Here is an 18,281-nt window from a genome sequence, read left to right on the forward strand (position 1 = left end):
ACCAGCCCCGGCGCGTCATGGGATTGAAATTCTGGAGTTTCCAATTACTTTTGAGGAAGGAATTTTATTTAAAATCAAATCTTTATTCAAAAAACAGTGAAGGGTTACAACTATATACAGTTTGTGACAAAGGTCAAGTAAAGGAAAAAGAAAAAATTCTCACGAAGGTATTTCTGTTCTTTCAAAGCATAACTGTTTTTCTGGTAAGGACAAAATCTTGAAAAGGGACCCGGCTGCAACCTCGGGAAGTGTTTAGCCGGCCTGTCTACATGTCCAGCATTTAAACCAGCAAAGAGAATCCGCTGCCTGTGGGCCTTGCCCCTGCCTTAGTCCAGTTAAGAGTTTGAGACATCAAGGAGGCCTGTGTGATAAATGACAGATGTGGTCTGATGTCACTGCACCTGGAACACGCCCCTGTCAAGACATCCCTGCCCCCAGGCGGCAGGCCTCTGTCACCCGTCATTCTTGAAGAGTCTTCCTTTCCTGCAGGAGGGTGGGAGGGCTGAGCTCCCCTCCTGTGGCTTCAGACATCTGGGATGGAGTGGTCCATGGTGTGCTGGAGTAGGGTCGGAGACAACCTAGATACAGCAACAATGACAGTGGCTAAAACCGGCAGTGCCTCCACGCCACCCCCACCTGTCCGCAGCCTGTGCATCCCATGCGGGCCTTTACTTTTATTTCTAAGAAGCCACCAGCCACCTTGAAGGCAGAGAAGGGGTGGGAGGGACAGGCTAGGCTGTGCCCTGCGTGAGCCTTGAGGACCTGGGGCAGCAAGGAGGTGGGAGGTAAGAAGGAAGGAAGGAAGGAAGGAAGGAAGGAAGGAAGGAAGGAAGGAAGGAAGGAAGGAAGGAAGGAAGGAAGGAAGGAAGGGAGCAGCCTTACTTTTTGACCATGTGCTCGAAGATCACGGTGGGGATGATGGTGAGGGTGACAACATTCCCAGCCTTGGCCAGAATCTCTGTGACCTCTTTGTCCTGGAGAGGAGGCAAACAAGCCTGTTTTCTTTATATCGTCTTGGGCGGGGGGAAGGGGGAGACCTCTGTGGAGGGGTAAGCGTGGCCCCTGCTAGAGGATGCTGCTAACACCTGACTGCAGAGGCAGGGCTGCCCCTCAGGTGAGGGTCCCAGGCAGACAGCCCGGTGAGGCCTTGCTTGAGCAAGAATGTGGGCTCTGAGGATCTCCTTGGTAAAATGAGCATGCTGCCCCCCATCTCACTTCGAGGGCCGGTTATGTGGGCCCAAAACATAATAGGGCCTCACACACGCTACTCCCTTTCCTTCCTCCACAGAGCCCCAGAGTCTCACCAAGCCCACGCGTTCTACCCCATCTCCCTGGCCCCGGTCACACTCGGGTCCTGGCCCCAAAGCAGGAAGAGAATGACGTTGCAGTGAGGGACGTCAGGCGTACCCACCACCTGCTGGGCTCCTGGTGGCCAGCCAGCCTGAGCCGAGCCCACGTGGGACATCTCCCTTTTACATTTTGCTGGCGCATAAAAAGAGCAAGACCTGCAGAAGCCATTGAGATCCTGGGGAGAAGTGATAAGTCTATGCAAAGTGTGCCAAACAGTCCAAAAGCTAAAGCTATGGCAACAGAAGAGCCTCTGGCCTTTACTCAGACACAGGTGGCCATGACTTTACTCATATCTCTAACTTGCTTTTTGTTTTCTTAGTTGTTCCCGGATAAATGGGAGAAGTGCTAGATAAGACTAGTGATGGCCACAGGGTGAAAATAGAAAAACTTTGAAAAGATAAATAATCTCAAGAAGATAGCTATCTGGAACCATTCAGAAAAGGGCCACGCCCAGTCCTAAGAGCCTCACAACACCTTGCTTTGACAAGATAACCGGTAAGTCTATAGTGAAGCCTTGAGCCCTTAGGGAGGATGAAAGGGTCTGTACCACATATAGAATGACTGCTCTTGAGAATAATTAAAGAACTGTGACGCTTTGAAGGGAGTGAATTCACTAACATCTGAAAGAGCCAGCTACTCAGAACTGGTATCCGTGTACTCAACTTTGTAGGTATAGTGCATTCCTTTTGGACTGTCATGCTGATCCCTGAGGGGTGGGGGGGATGCCACAGGGGAGACCCTAGACAGGTATTAGGAAGAACCTCCTGATCACAATGCTCATGAGCCACCAGAACAAGCCTCCAGGGAGGGTAGGGGAGGCTGTCAAGCACAGGGAAGCAGATACGTAACAGGGATGGCTTGGTGATGGCCCTTGTGAGGGGTGGAGAACTGGCTTAAAAGACTGCACCATCTATGGAGTGAGCGCCACCGCCCAGGCCACTTTGGCAGGGGAAGCCCTGCCTCGTGAGACCAAAGCCCTGGCTGCAGGACGAGGAGAACCTGCACTCTAACTCACAATTGCGATTGAGAGCCGCTCTCAGTCCTGGTGGCATCAAGTCAGGATAGAATCACTTTCACTGTTCACGGACCAAAAGCCACATGATTCTTCATCCTCCCTGGTCCATTCCCTGAAGGCATCCACCCCTCAGTCCATATCCATAGCACTGACTCAAGACCACTTGCTCCTTCTTGTTTTTCAAAGGCAAAACTTGCTACACACACCCTCAAAAAATGAACATAGGTCAGAAATGGATTTCTGAATAGCAATTTTCTAAAATACTCCTGTTACTGAACGGGATCCAGGATGCTGACAGAAGTGCCGCCCAGAGTAGGGAGGTGTCCATTCAGCCAGTAGCCACCCGGGCACCTGTGTCCTCACTCGTCGTCACACCTCTGGCTTCGATGTGTTAGTATCAATAGATAATATTTACTGAGCACTTACTATGTGCCTGGCACTGTGCTCAGAGCTCCATGCACCTTGTCTTATTGAATTCTCGCAGCAACCTTAGGATGAGGAAACTGAGGCTCAGACGGGGGCAGCCGCCTGCCCGCAGACAGGGACCCTTCCCTCACCCGGCAGCCACCTATGCCTAAAGTTCTGAGGCAGAGCTGGCCGCCACCTACCTTCAGCCCGATGACATTCTGCCCATTCACTTCACACATGTAGTGGTTGGTGACGAGCCCGTTGCGAGCTGCAGAACTCCCTTTGACCACAGAAACTACTTTCCCCTTCTTGATGACGAAGCCAATGTGGCCCTTGCTGTCCTTGTGCATGGTGACAGTCCGCTGGAATGGCCTGAGAGGAAGGGACAGTTAGCTGAGCCCAGGGCTTGGCTGGGGGTGGACAGGGAGGCCCCTGGGGCTGGCTACTCACCTGTCCCGAACCACCATGATGATTTTCTCGGCCGATGCCCTCTTCACCACCCGGTGGGCTTTGTCTGTGCTCCACCCGGCACAGTCACGCCCATCGATCTGCAGGATCTGGTCCCCAAAGCGCAGCCCCACGAGGGATGCAGGGGTATTGGCCTGGACCAACTGCACAAAGAGCCCCTGGGAAAAGCAGGCCCCAGTCAGTTCCCCTCACCCTGAGCCCAGGGCCCTCCTCCAAGCTGTTTGTTGTTCCTCCCCGGTCCTACGGGGTACTGGGACTGCAGCTCTCCCAGCAGTCACACGGGTTACCCCATTACTCTGGGATGAAAACACTCCAGGTCACAATGCTAGGAGCAGCTGAGTCAGGATTTCAATCCTGGCCGGAGCCTATACCCCCAAACCCTGGACCACATGGCCTCTCACGGCGACTTCCAGGCCCTAGCTTCCACTGTCTACAGACAGCAGCCAGCAGCCAGATCCCTGTGACTTGAGGGACAGGGGGAAGGGAGGCTCTGAGCGACAGGAGCCCATGGAGGGGCAGGTGTCTGGTCCTTGCAGCAACACAGAGCCAGCACCAGCCCTGTGGTCTTGGGGGAGGGGGTTGAGAGGAAGAGCCTAGGATTGGGAGTTAGGTGGGCCTTGCTGCCAGCTGGCTTCATGCATTCCTCACTGTGGACAGCCCCCACCGCCCACGCCACCCTGTGGTGCAGCCAAAGCCCTGAAGGCACTCAGAGCGAGGGACTCCAGAGGCTTAGGACTGCTGATGGGGCCCCTCCTCTCTTGCCCGGCCCTTAGTCCCACCTTATCGATGGCCCGCAGCCGCAGCCCCGTCTTGCCACGCTCATCCTTGCACAGGTGGATCTCACGCACCCCTGGCTTAATCTCTGCACGCCGCACGCCCAGGCTGTTCTGGGACACAGGTGCTACCATCTGGCCCAGCGAGGGGCCCGAGACCGCCATCTGCAGACACCAGAGGAGGAGGAGGGGTCAGCCGGCCCCTGGGGCCTCTCAAGGATAGAGAAAGGAGGATAGAATGGTCCCTGGGGCCCACCCCACCTCCAGAACACACACTTCTCTGCTGGGGCCAAGAGGCGACATGGCTCCTTGACACCACTAGAGGGCGTCAGAGTCCTGGCCCCTGAAAACCATGAAACTGGGGAAAGAGTAGTATACGGAAAAGAAGCCCTCGATTTTCCAAGACAAATTGGTATCAGGAAAAGGCTCTTTTAAAATTCACTTAAAAATAAAAGATAGGTTTCACAGGAATAGTGAGCAATGGGTAAAAGGGGCCTCGGTTTGATGTTTGTCTTGGAAGAAAATTAAGCTAGAAGTATAAATGCTTTCTCCCTAAGACCCAGAACAAGGAAAGATGTCCAATCTCATCACTAGTATTAAACATAATACTGGAAGAACTATCCAGAGCAATAAGGCAAGAAAAGGAGATAAAATACACACAGCTTTGAAAAGAAAAAATAAAATGGCCCCTATTTGCCAGAGACAGGATGGTCTACTAGAAAATTACAAGGAATTTACAAGTAAACTCCTAAAACTAATAAGTAAGTTCAGCAAGGTCACAGGATACAAGGTCAATATACAAAAATCAAATGTACTTCTATATACTAACAATAGGCATGTGGAAACAAACTAAAAATATAATACCGTTCATAATGACTCAAAAAAATGACTTAAGTGAAAAATCTAACAAAACACGTATAGAAATTGTATGCTGAAAATTACAAAACACTGATAAAAGATATCAAAGATGATCTAAATGAATGGAGAGATTCTGTATTCATAGATTGGAAGAACATAGTTAAACTGTCAAGTATCCCCAAATTGATATACAGATTTAATGCAATTTCTATCAAAATCTCTACAAGATGTTTTCTAGATATAGGTGAGATTAATCTGAACTTTATGTGAAAAGACAAAGGAACTAGCATAGCTAAAACTATCCTGACAAAAGGAATAAAGTGAGAGGAGTCAAACAAATCTCAAGACTTATTATATAGCTACAGTAATCAATAGTAGGATATTGGCAGACGGACAGACACATGGATCAATGGAACAGAATAGAGAATCCAGCAATAACCTCACACAAGCTGGGCCAACTACTTTTATACAAAAGTATAAAGAAAGTTCATTGGAGAAAGAATAGTTTTTTCAATAAATGGTGTGGGAGCAAGTGAACATTCAAAGGTAAAATGATGAATTTTGACCTAAACCTCACATACAAAAATTAACTCAAATTCATCATAAATTTAAATGTGAAACATGAAACTATAATGATTTTAGAAGGACATGAAGGAGAAATCTTTAGAATCTAGGGCTTGGTGAAATTTCTTAGGATACCAAAGCGTGACCCACAAAAGAAAAATAAAATCAATTAATCTGACCCCATCAAAATTAAAACATTTGCTCTGCAAGAGACCCTTTTAATAAGATGTAAAGAGATGCTACACTCTTGGAGGAAATATTTACAAATCACATATCTAAAGAAGACTCTAGAATAAAGAATTCTCAAAACTAGACTTAAAAAGTTAAAATTTTTAAATTTCATTTATCATACAGCCTAGCAATTGTACTCCTGGGCACTTACCCCAAAGAAATGAAAACTTGTGTTCATACAAAAACCTGTACACAAACATCCGTAATAGCTTAGTCTGTAATAGCCCCAAACTAGAAACAACTAAATGTCTTTCAACAGGTTAAACAAACTATGGCACATCTATACCATGGAATAATGCTCGGCAATAAAAAGGGATGAACTGCTGATACACACAGCAACCTGGAAGGATCTCCAGGGCATTATGCTGACCAAAAAAAGCCCGTCCAGAAAGGTCACATACTGTAGGGTTCCATTTAAATGACATTCTGAAATAACAAAGTTATAAGGATGGAAAACAGAGGAGGAGTTGCTAGGGGTTGCGGGGGCAGACACGGTTATCAAGGGGCAGCAGGTGGGAGATGGTTGTGGTGGAGAAATACCACTGTATCTTGATTCACTGGTTACATGACTATGCAGGTGATAAGACAACACAAAATGATAGATCCACATTGTATCAATGAAAATGCCTGCTTTTGATATTGTACTGTTCTTATGTAAAATGTAGCCATTGGGTAAAGGTTACAATCTTCCGTACCCTTCTCTACACTACTTTTGCAACTTCCTGTGAATCTATGATTATTCAAAAATAAAAAGTTAAAAATAAATAAAAACAATTAAAACTTGTAAATATCAAATGCATTCAACTGTCATATTCGTAACAAAACTTAGATTAGATGCATTTATGTCCTAATTTTTGGAACAAAGAGGGATTAAATGAATGGACTAAAATTGAAGTATGTAAACACAGCCTTCTTGGCTTCATGTTTGTACTTCACAGCATGACTATCAAAGGGGTGATTTTAGAAACATGTCGGGTCCCACATGTCCCTGGGGTCTCACATGTCCTCATCCTAGTTGACTTTCTTTTGTGAGATCCTCATTTGTCAGTGGCTTTGTGTGTGGTAGTGGCAGTTCTCATCGTCACTTCCACTAACTTCGTGAAATCCTCCACCTTGGCGAGATTTCCAGTTGCACTTTGCCATTGATTCTCACGGGCTCAGGGAAAGGCTGACAGATAAGGACACTGATAAATGGCCGTGGGGAGGCTGGAGCTAACTGGGAGGGATCCAAGTGGGGACTGAGTTTATAAGTGAACAAATTTTCAGGAGTGATTGTTTCTAAATCAGGATTGGATTTCTGTTGCTCCTGGAGAGCAGGAATCAAGACATATTATTTAATTTGGGAACCAGATCTGGGTGACAAGCTCCTGCCCCCCTCAGCTCTGCCTGTCCATGCAGCTGCTCTCAAGTCCTTCATGAGACGCCCAGGCTCAGGCTGGGTTTGATGTCCCCTTTCTCATCCAGCAGGCTGAGTCAGCAGCCTGAAGCCAGAGGTCGAAGGGCAGGCCAAGTGACCCTCAACCCCAGGCCCTCAGAACACCAGGAAATACCAAAGCACTTTTACTGAAGGCTCAAAATGAAAAGTACCATCAAGAAACAGAGCTGCAGGAATGTTGGGAAAGAGTAGATTCAAGTCTGTTTTCATGCCAAAACCAAGAAAGAGGAAGAGCTGAACCATCTGTGTCCATATCAGTCAAGGAATGAATACCTACACTGGCACCTTCTGGAATCTGAGGCAGGTTCTGTTGGACTTCCTGGCTGGAGAGGGAAAGACCCATGTAATTTTCCAATTCTTTCAGGTTTGGGTACAAAACTGATGGGAAATGAGGAAGGAAGAAGAAAGAGATTACTCTAGAGCATGAGCTTAGCCCCATCTGCCTGGCTCCCATGAGGTTGCTCGTTTTTATTAAGAAATAGGACCTGGACATGCTGTCTGTTCCAGAGAACATAGCATATCCCAGGTACACAGGTGCTGTGGGAGAGGAAGGCAGGGACACTTGCTGGTGATGTGGCCCTCTCCTCAGAAGGTCTGAGGGGCAGGGGTCTGCCTTTTCCAGGAGTATCCTGGGACACCCATTTCCTCTTGTACCACTTAACTGACTTTTGTTTGGCCCCGCCAGACAGCCAACACAAAGTTCAGGGCTCGTGCTGGGGCCATAGTGCCCGGCTCTTAAGAAATTCACAGACCGAGGGAGGCAGGCATCTGATCCAAATGCAGCCGGGGGGGTGGGTGTGAGTGGGGGGAGTGTGCCTGGTGAGGAAGGGAAGAGCTGAGCCTGAGTTCAAGTTTGCTGCCACAGGACCTGAATCAAGACTGCCACAAACAACTCTAGGGGCTACCACAAACATACTGGTCCCCTCATGCGGCGCCATAGAAGATGGCCGTGAATCAGAGAAGTTCGTGTCCTCACCAAGCTACACTTTTTCCATGTCCCAAAAGGGTTCTGGTGACGGTAAAATGAGCAGGAAACACACGGCACAGTGACACATGAGAGACCAGCGCTCAAAAATGGCCACTCTCGGTCAGGAACACCCCCACTCCACTCACTCACCTGAAGGCTGGGAGACCGCTGACTCCTGGACTGGCAGGGCGAGCATCCTGGGTGTGGCGCTGGCCTGGGCCTGGGGAGGGGTGGTGGGTGCTGGTCAGCTGTGGATGGGACCCCTAGGGACTCTTGGAGCCTGGGGGTCAGGGCATTATGTATGCTGGTAGGCCCAAGGGGAGCATCCATGAACTCTTGAGGTCATCTGTAAATGTGCCCTCTGCAGATGTCCATGTTTCTGGGGGAGGTTCTTCTCCCAGGGCCCCACGACCCACCAAATGTCCTGCCCCGTTTGCTCCCTGCAGCAGCCAGAACTCCCAAGCAAGTTCTCAATCCAAAAGTCCCAAATTCTCAAAACCCACTGGGACCATAGGTGGGACAGAAGAAGGAAAGGGCTTCTAGGGGCCGAGCAGGCCAAATGCCATGCTCAGGGGCTGATTCTGGAAACCTGCCCTACAGTGTGGGGTCGACCCCAACATGAACGCAGGGACAGTTGGGACAGAGCAGGCACGAGAGAGGCCTGTTTGCAGCTGTTTGCTCTCTTTCACTCCTGCTGTAACTCCATCATCTTGGCCTCTGGGCACCTGCTCCACCCAGCAGGCTTTGCAGTGGTGACCTGCATGCCTGGGGCCCTCAACACGAGCCTCCCTTAGTTACCCTGTGGGTAATCCTGAAGGCTCCATCATGGGCCTGGCAGCTTACCTGAATGGCTTGGTCCACCTTCAGGTCCTCCAGAGATGGGTACAGGGCAGACATGGCTGCCTTGGAACACTCTGCAGAGCACAGAAGGTGAGGAGGGGTGAGGGGTAAGAGAGAAGGCGTCAGCATCCACTACTGGCCCACATGTGCCGCTTAGCGCTCTCGGGATGAGAAAGATATCAGGAAAGCATAACTATCTCCATTTTGGAAACAGGGGAGCCAGGAGTTGCACCCAAGTCTGTTTGGTTCCCAAGCCCGTGGTCTCCACTCTTGCAGAATTCCATCCCACCACATTCACCCGATTCTAGGCTTTAGAACCCAGGCCCAGGGGACCACAGGACATGCTGGCCAGGAAAAGCAGGACTAGGGGCCACGTCCTCCCCTGCTCTGTTTCCAAGATCAGACGGGCTCACGAGGTCTGATCACTTGAGACTTAAATTCAATCCAGCAGGTGCATCGTGAATACCTGCCGCATACTGACCCATGTTAGGGGTTTACGTGGCATCGTCCCACATCTACACAGAATTCAGTACAGTGTCAAGTGGGTGGGGACTTACTATCACAACAGAAAGGTAGCAAGCTCTTTAGAATTCCTTCCCCACCCCACCTGCACCCCCTTCACCTCTGAGCATTTGAGTTCCTACTGTATACCACCCATTTCTAGCTTTAATCTTGGTAAGACCAGTGGACATTCTTAAAAACAGGCACACAAACAGTGGCAGAATTTAAACACTCAGCACAGTATTGCTCCTAAAGGATGCGGGAATGGGGGCTTGGGGGAGCCATGAACATTTACTAAACACTTTCTGACTATCCCAGGTGAGAATCCTTAGGACCTTGGAGCAAGGTACCCAAAGAAATTCAAAAGAATTACTCGAAAGTAATGCTTTATTTCCTTCCTGGGTGAAACGTGAGGAAGGAACTACTTTCGGAAGCTTGAATTGAGTTTTGTCAGGCCTCCAGGCCTTTGCATTTGTTATTCCCTCTCTCTGGACTACCCCTCCACCCCTTCCACTTCCCGCCTGGCTAACTCCTAATTCTTTTCAAGTCCCAGACCATTGGACTCTTCTTTCAGGAAGCCTGCCTTGATTTGTGCTTTCTCCCCACACCTCACCCCACGTCCTTACTCTTGGAGATTATTCACTATTCCTGTAGTTGTCTCTTTGTCTATCTACTTTGTTAGACTAGGAGTTCTGAAAGGGCAGGAACTGGGCCTTCCCGTTTGCGGAAGCCCTAGCTCCTATCATGGACACTAACTCAATAATATCCCCAGAAGCAATGCATTCTGCCTGGGAACCCACTTTTCGCCTTTGAAGTAAAGCTCCAACGTCCTAAGGACATCTGCCTTTCTAGGATGGAAACAAGGCCCACAAGTCACAGATGTGTTTTGTTCACCATTCACAGCCCTGTTTTTTGTTTTTTATTTGAATTAGTGCCAACATTTAAAAATACGCAAAAACAAAATTTTTCCCTTCTAACTTGTATTGAAAAAAAATATTTTTGGCAACGCAAGAGAAGGTATCAGCGCACGGCAACACTCGGCCAGGGCTGAGCTGCTGCCTCCTCCTTGAGGTGGCTGCACGTGCTTTCTTATTTCCCGAAGTTTTTCTTTTCCTTTTACTTCTTTCCTTTCCTTTTCCTATTACCTATCCAGCCAATTTACACTGCCTGCTTGGCTCCTAGAGGCAGACGGTTCCAGATCCTTGCCCTGGCCTGGCCTTTGGTGCAGAAATTATCATCTCAGGAAAACAGGGATTATCACAGGAGGACAGAGAGACTGGCTTTGACTTCCTTTAGACCAACTAGGGGGACCCCTTTGCCTATGGCCTTCCCCACTGTGCACACACTCTGGGAGTATTTTTATCTTGGGACAGTCCTCAGCAGGTACCATCTGCCAAAAACATGCCGTGCCACCAGGATGACTCATGAATGGCAGATGTGAAAATCAGAGGCCACCCCTGCCCTGCTTTTTCTTACACTTAAGCAGCAGAGCAGTTATATTTTAGCAGCTGCCTTCGGGGAGAGATGAATCTGAGGTCCACTTCCTGGAAATCACTCTCAGGCCAGGACCACACAACCCTTTCTTTGTATCTGGGATCCTTTCACCACTGCCACTTTGATATGGGACATCGCTGGTAAAATTCTTAATCTTTTAGCAGGAAATGATAAGGGATCTCTATTGCAGAGTTCTTTATCTTTTTAGTAAGCCTAGTTAAGTTTTTCCCCCTCCCTTCTTTGAGAAAAAGGCTCTCTCCCTCAAATCCCGATAATTGCCCCAAAACTGGTGACTCAGATCCTCTGACTATGGATAAGGGTCATTGGAGGACATTGTTAGCAGAAATGGTGTTAGGCCATACAGGGCCCTTAGAGTCTGAGAGGGGAGGGGACTTTAGACCAAAAGTCTTTTCTTACTCTTTAAGAAATATATTAACCAAGCCTGTTTCCCTTTACTCGCTTAATAGATAAATCAACAACAGAAGTTAATAGGTACATGATTTAAATAACAAGTTTGTATCCTCTTTCCCTTGTCTAGGGACTGAGGCAGCACATCGGCAGGAAAGCCAAGACCCTACCCTAAGGCAGAAAGAGAAAGAGCTCTGTGAAACCCCAATAGACAGGGACAAGGGCCCTTCTCAGCAGGAAGCAGATACAGAAGAAGAGACCTCCCTTCTCTCAACATCCATACCAATAAAAGGGGGTTCATGGCTCTTAGAGAAGAGTTAGGCAGGAAAGTTAGGGGATTTTGGGTCTGCTGGCAAAGACACTGGGGTCATCCTATCCTAGAACGGGTTCACCCTAATCCACCCACAATTAAACAAGCCAGAAGGCATTTTTTTAAACTCCTACAAAGAAACAAGTAAGCAGAGAATTAGGTATCAGTTTAAGGCAGTCACTCACACCTGTGCAATGAAGACCCCCAACAAACTTCAACTCACCTGAGCCTCATTATACCGTCATTATAATATGATGCATACACCCAGAAGTTTATTAATATCATTATAACAGACTGAATTCTGGGAACAAACATGCACAGAAAGCAAATGATGAATCACTGAGTCCTGTCAATCTTAGTTGCCAATCAAGGAAGCCCACTCTAAGAAACCACCCACAGCAAAAAGGGATAAAAACCCTGAAGTCTTTGTTACCAGGCCTTTTGAGTCACACTTCTCTTGCTCAGGCCCAGTTCCACATCTGGAAGTGTACTTTCCCTTCTAATAAAGCTTTTCTTTTCTGCTGTATTTCAGTGTCTTGCTCAGGTCTTTGTTCGAGACATCAAGAACCTGGACAACGTGTCAAGAGAGGATCCCCACTCTCCGGTAACACCTTTACTGGATCTCAGTTTTGGGGTCTGAGCAGAATTAAGAAACAGATAGTCCCCTGCCTTTGGGCAGCAAATATGCTCTGTGTTTCATTCAATTATCTATCTACTCATTCACATTTGAGTGTCTACTGTGTGCTAGAAACCCTAGATCTGTTTCAGTCATGCTGGTCCCTCTGCTTGGCATATCACCCTTCTCTATGCAATGTTCTTTCAAGGCTCAGCTCAGATGCTACCTCTGTGGTTGGCTTTCTCAGGCCATGCGACCCCCTGCTAGTCAGCTGGGCCTTCTTGTGTTCCTAACCCTGATTTGTTCTGCCTCTACTGTCAAACTATTTATCATATTGTATGATTAATATTTGGATATTTTCTCATACTAGACCCAGCCTCAGAAGGGCAGGGACTGTGTCCTGTTCACCACATTGTGCCTCCCCACTGAAGCAGTGCCCAGCATATGAATGCTGGCAAAAATAATTTGACTGAATAAATCAGTGGTTTTCCAAGAAAGGGAATGGAAATATGTGTGGGCATTTTCGAGTATCACAGACTGAGGGGACACTACTATCCTTCAGGAAGCAGGGTGCACTGATCTGGGCCTCTCATAATACACAGACCAGTTCACCCCACAAAACCATCCTCGGTCTTGCATAGCTTTCTAGTATACTGCCAAGCCTTCATGCAGGCAAAGCACCTGTTTATAAACTCTCTCACATACAAATACAATGAGGTTTCCCCTGGTTTTAATAAATAATATCCAGAAATGCATATACCAGGTTGAGGGAAGCTATACTTTATTTTGCTCACTATTTTAGAAAACCTGTCAATCCTTCTCACCACAGGTGACTCACCAGAACACACCCATATGTTTGTAGCTGTCACAGTGATTTCACGTCTGTATACAAATATATTTAGCCTCTGACTTAAGATGTCAAATATAAACTGTTGCCAAAATTCAGTTGAATATCGTCTCCTATTAAATCCAAATTTACTCGTTTTAGGTTAGGTACAAGCATGATCAGGTTTACGTAATCCAGTCTGAACTTTTACATAGTGAAACACATATTCTTATTATAAATTACTTTCATTGCCCTCATTTCTCCTATGTAGTAAAGACAGGGCATCATATTAATTTTTTTTACCCAGGGGGAACCACAGGTATGGACGAACCGGCCCTCTCCCTCAGCCTCAGTTCCCACTTCGTGAAATGGGAGCAGCCAAGCACTAACTCCATCCACTGGAGCATCGGAGAAAGCCCCAACGGCACCTAGGGCCTGTTCTTCACCGAAGACACAGTTTCCCAATCTGTCACATCCTTCCGTGAACCCCAAACGACTCCCACTCCAACCCAACCATCCCTCGAACCCGGCCGGAAGCGACCTCTCCCGGTTGCTATGAGCCACAGCGACTGCGCAGAGACGCCTCCAGGCCGCTAGGGCGCGCTGCGGCATCTAGAGTGCGAGTGTCTCGCCCACCTGGCCTGCGTGCGGCTACGAGCGGCTCCCAGGATGCTCCACACTCGGGGGGTGGAACGTGGAAGGTTCTTCGCTGTATCGGCTGTTGGCGTGGTGGGTTACTAGCGTCCACCTGGCCTCTCCCTTTTTTCTAGCGCCCATGGGTGGTGCCGGCACCCACAAGACATTAGGTAAAGCAGCAGAGTAGGAGATAGGAAGGCTCAGTTAGGCTCCACAACCCTCTCCCGGGCTGGAGGCTGCGCGAGTCAAACTGAACTTTAAAGGGGCAAGTGTCTCTTGGCCTCCCGACACCCCTGACCCCTGAGGGCCATTTACGGCCTCCGAAGGAGGGTGCTGACTGATAAGGTTCTATATTAAGGCACCTGAGGGAGGGGAGGAGGGCATTAGTCGACCCGCTTGCGCTCCCCGCTGCCTGTTGCTCTAACCGAAAAGAAAGCCCCCCTCGTTCCCTACGATTTCAGAAGCACCTTCAGCCCCCTATTTCCCACCCTTTGTGACGTCGCAGTTTCTCCCACTCTCGAAGTGATTTCTTGCTTGGTCCTGACTTCTGGCTCGGTGCTGAGCTGCAAGTGCCCTGCCCCACGCCACGCAGATTCACGCTGGGATCCCACTCAGATGACTGAGTGATCTGAGCCTTTGTTGCCCAGGGTAGGGGACTTGTGCTTGGCCGGGAAGATCACTTCTCACAGGAAAATTGGACCCACTGCCCTTTATAAGGGTTTCAGGCAGTCGGGCCTATGGAGTGCAGGACAAAAGGTTAGCGCAACCAAGAAGCAAGTCCCACTGCAAGAAGGAAGGGGACCCTGAATGGACCGTAAAGTACGGAGGGTTCAGGAGGGTGGAAGCGGTGTTTACTATTCCAGGGATAGGGAGGCCCGGGCCTAAGAGTGGAGCTGCCTTCCAGATCATCAGTATTTTCTGAACTCATTTTCCCCCAGTTTTGCTGCCCCTGTGCAGCGACCACACCAAATCTAACTCATGGTCTAAGCCAGAAATCTGGGAGTTATCTTCAGCTCTTGTTTTTAAAGTCATACCCAGCTCTCGACCTCAGGAGCGTCTCAAACTTCAGCTTTGCATTCAAATCTCCATAACCTGACTCCTGGTACCTTGTCTCGTCTCACCTCCTCACTCTTCCACACTTCACCCTGCATTTCATTCATTCCAGAGTGCTTGCAGATCCTAAAACTCACCCTCCTTGTTCATGCCTCCATGCTTTTGTGAGTGCTGTTCCCTCTATCTTGAATGCCATTCATGCTTTCTCCCTTCCTCTAGTTAATCTAGTAAATTGGAGCTCCTCCAATTCCAAGCTTTTCCCCAAATCCCCACACCTACAGACTCCCTTCTCTAGATCAGACTCACATATTCACCTATTTGTCATTAACTTCACTAATATTAATTAAGCATCTACTGTTATCAAGGCCTTTGGCATGTCCTAGGTTGAATGTCCCCTGTGTTGTATTCATTTGCTTGTCTCCCTCTCTGGTCAGGAATGTTGCTGATTTGTAGCTCATTTCTGAATCCCCAGTGTTGAGCCTAGTGCTTGGCACACAGCAGGTATCCAGTTACTATTTCTTAAAGGAGTGGAAAAACAGACAACAGGGAAGAGAGAACCCAAAAAATCCTTTGAAGAAAAACCCTGGGCCTAGAAAGGGAGAAAAAAACATTGCCCTAATGAGGTAGTTTGAAAGGCTGGTTCCTACAATCTGATGGTGGAAGAGTTTGCTAAGTTCAGTGCTGATGGAGTCCCGCAGTTAGCCCCTCAGAAAGGAAAAGAACCCATCTAACCCATCTCTCCCAGAGGAACATTCCTTTCCTACTGCACTTTTGAGAATTCCCATTCCTGAGCTTCTGTACTTTCTGATATTATAAGAAATAACAACACCCACAACAAACCAGCAATCAGACCCTCAGATAAGCAGGGCTGAAAAGGGGTTGTCAGCCCCCATCTCTGGACTTGGAATGAGAACACTTCTCTGGAACACTTTGTTCCAGAGAGCTGAAACTAGGGGACTCCTACTTGTTCCTGTGGACAACTCATCCATCGTTCAGAAGACTGTGAGGGAGGGACGCGTGGGTTAGAGTGTCAGAGGAATAGCTCCTGGAAGGCCAAATTAGCCCAGGGATATAGTGAGTAGGAAAGAAAGAGGCTGTTGCTAGGCCACCGGCACATACCCACCTCCTCCTCCCAGGGTGTACTGCCTGCTGGGGTAAAACCGTGGACTTCTTCAGGGAGTACAGACACTCCTGAATCCAGGCCCAGGAGAGGCGGGCCAGGACTGGGTTCAGATTGCTGCCTCTGACTTGTGAGAGCAAGTCCCTTTTGAATGTCATTTCTTTTTTCATAATATAGGAAACAATACTTTCATCAGAGTCACTGTGGGTTTTGAAAGATTCTTAAAAAGAGATAAGCTATGTATGGAAAGCTGTAGCACAGTATCTAGCACATAAAGGGCATGCAGTAATTGTTAGCAGTAATTGTTAGCTATATTGTTCATTCCTTCAGTACATTTACTGAGCACGTAAGTCCCAGTACTGTTCTAGGAACGGGGATAACACTGAACAAAAGAAATCTGCCTTTGAGGAGTGTTACTTTATAGCTGGGTAGATAAGTGTGAGTGCTGTGTTAGATGGTGGGAGGGGATAGGGAGAAAGATAAAGCAGGGTGGAGGGTAGAGAGCCTCACAAAGTCCAGAACAGCCTCACTGCTTGGGGGGTGGGGGAGGGTGATGGGTGACTTTTGCGTAAACGCCTAAAGGGTAGGGAAGAGCATTCAGGCTGAGGGCATGGCCCTGCAGTGGCCCTGAGGTGGGAGTGCCTATTGTGTTTAGGGAACATGTGACCGATGAGACAAGTCAGTGTTTCGGAGGCCGGAGTAGCAGGAGAGGAGGATGGAAAAGTCGTGAGAGCGGTCAGATCCGGGAGGGCTTGTGGGTCATGACAAGGACTTGGCATTTACTCTACTGAGATGGGACCCACTGGAGACTTGAGCAGTAGAGTGACATGGTCTAACTTCAGTTTAGCAGGCCCCCTCTGGCTAATGTTTGGAGAACAGAGAGGCCAGGATGGAGGCAGGGAGCCCAGCCGAAAAGTGATGGTGGTGTAAGAATTGTTATTAGTTTGGACTGCTATATGTAAAGCAGCCAGTGCAGTGCCTGCCCAGCACATCAGCCTCGTTTTAAGTACCGTTTTCTGTGTAGACGGCACATGATGGCCCCTTATGTCCATTATCTGATTCAGTTCTCCTGACTTCGTGGGGATATTTCTAGTCTTCAAATAAGGAAACCAGTTCTTAAACGCTGGCCCAGTTCCCCAGCAGGTTTTCCTTGCTGTGGTAGGGAAGTTGATAGAAACAGCTTCAGGCAGAGAAGTAGTAACAGAACCTGAGGCCTGCCCTCGCAGTTCAGTGTGGAAATCAGCTTCTCTTTGGCCTGCGAAGGGTCCACTTCAAGGAGCAAAGTGTAAGTCCCATCTTGAGCACCCTCATAGGCAGAAGGAGCCTGGGGCCATCATCCGGATAAATATCTGTCCTCAAACCTGGCCCCAGGCTGGGGTCAGAAGAGGAAACCCCAGTTTACATTTTATTCCCAGAGTGAAGCACCTTGAAGGGAAACTGCCTGGGAAGTCCCAGGAGGGTCAGGACAGGATGACAGCAAGTCTTGCTTATCTCAGTCCCAGCCTATAGGGCCCCGAATCTTACCTGCAGGCCAGGAGCTGCTGTTCCTCCTTCAGTTCTGTTCCAGCACCTGCTGAGTCTGTTTCTGTCTCTGGAAGGTGGTGGCCCTTTTCCTATCTGGGCTCCTACTCTGGGAAGGGTGGTGCCCTCCCCTGAGTCAGCTGACTCATCCAGGACTGGGACAGGCCCGGGGAATTCTCCATGGCTGGGTAAACAGAGGTGTTTACCCAGGTGACCAGGCCCAGCAGAGAGCTTTGGCCTTAGTCTAGATGCGGAAGCGGGGTAGGGACACACATAGCTGCTGTTGAGAGGGGTTTGAACCAAGACTTCTTGGCCTTGAGGAAATCAGGTTGGGATTGGACACTCATCTTGAACTTGAGGGCAGTTTGATGGGTTTCCATAGTCAAAAAATTGTGACCCAGCATTTCCTCTTCTGGGAATTTGTTACAAGAAAACAAGTAGGCAGTGAAATCCCAGGGCCCATCTCCAGGTTGCTTATAAAAGGGAAATCTAGAAATCCCAAATGCCCGCCCGTGGGGTCTAGCTAAATAAATTAGTGTCTGTGGAAGATCACACAGCTTTCAAAATTGTTTGAGGAAGAAGCTGTGAGGAAATGTTCCTGAAACACTGGCAAGATATTAAAAAGTCAATATTGTGATGCTCATCTGTGTTTTTTCATTGTTTTTTGAAAAGTGGATGGATATGCATTGAAAACACTCTAGGACATATACTAAAGTGCGGAAAATCTGGAAGGTGGGATTGTAGGTGTGGTTCTTGGTTTGTACTTTTGTGTGGATTCCAAGGTGCGGTTTTATTTTGCTTTGAATGCTTATGATTTTTGTAAGAGGGGAGCAAATTAAATTGTTTTAGAAAGAAAGATTAATTGTCTCCAGGAAGTGGAACGAAGG

The 18,281-nt window shown here is 48.3% G+C and overlaps 1 protein-coding gene across 4 annotated transcripts; it reads right to left on the minus strand.

Moving 5' to 3' along the window:
• Positions 1-6: 6 nt before the first annotated feature.
• On the minus strand, positions 7-17,971 carry SDCBP2 (syndecan binding protein 2). Of its 4 annotated transcripts, XM_016148912.2 has the most exons (9): positions 17,398-17,971; positions 8,913-8,983; positions 8,220-8,289; positions 7,380-7,480; positions 4,021-4,179; positions 3,224-3,399; positions 2,974-3,145; positions 883-974; positions 43-578 (listed from the first exon to the last, which is right to left on the minus strand). In XM_016148912.2, exons 2-9 carry the CDS (start codon positions 8,964-8,966, stop codon positions 524-526), a joined length of 879 nt encoding a protein of 292 aa, XP_016004398.2. In that variant the 5' UTR covers positions 8,967-8,983; positions 17,398-17,971; the 3' UTR covers positions 43-523. The 4 variants fall into 4 exon arrangements, with proteins under 4 accessions (XP_016004397.2, XP_016004398.2, XP_036085456.1 ...); XM_016148911.2 differs by lacking the exon at positions 17,398-17,971 and having other exon boundaries at positions 7-578; positions 8,913-10,363; XM_036229563.1 differs by lacking the exons at positions 7,380-7,480; positions 8,913-8,983; positions 17,398-17,971 and having other exon boundaries at positions 45-578; positions 8,220-8,288.
• Positions 17,972-18,281: the final 310 nt, after the last annotated feature.

This window comes from Rousettus aegyptiacus, unplaced genomic scaffold (genome assembly GCF_014176215.1).
Source record: "Rousettus aegyptiacus isolate mRouAeg1 unplaced genomic scaffold, mRouAeg1.p scaffold_m13_p_12, whole genome shotgun sequence".
NCBI lineage: Eukaryota > Metazoa > Chordata > Mammalia > Chiroptera > Pteropodidae > Rousettus > Rousettus aegyptiacus.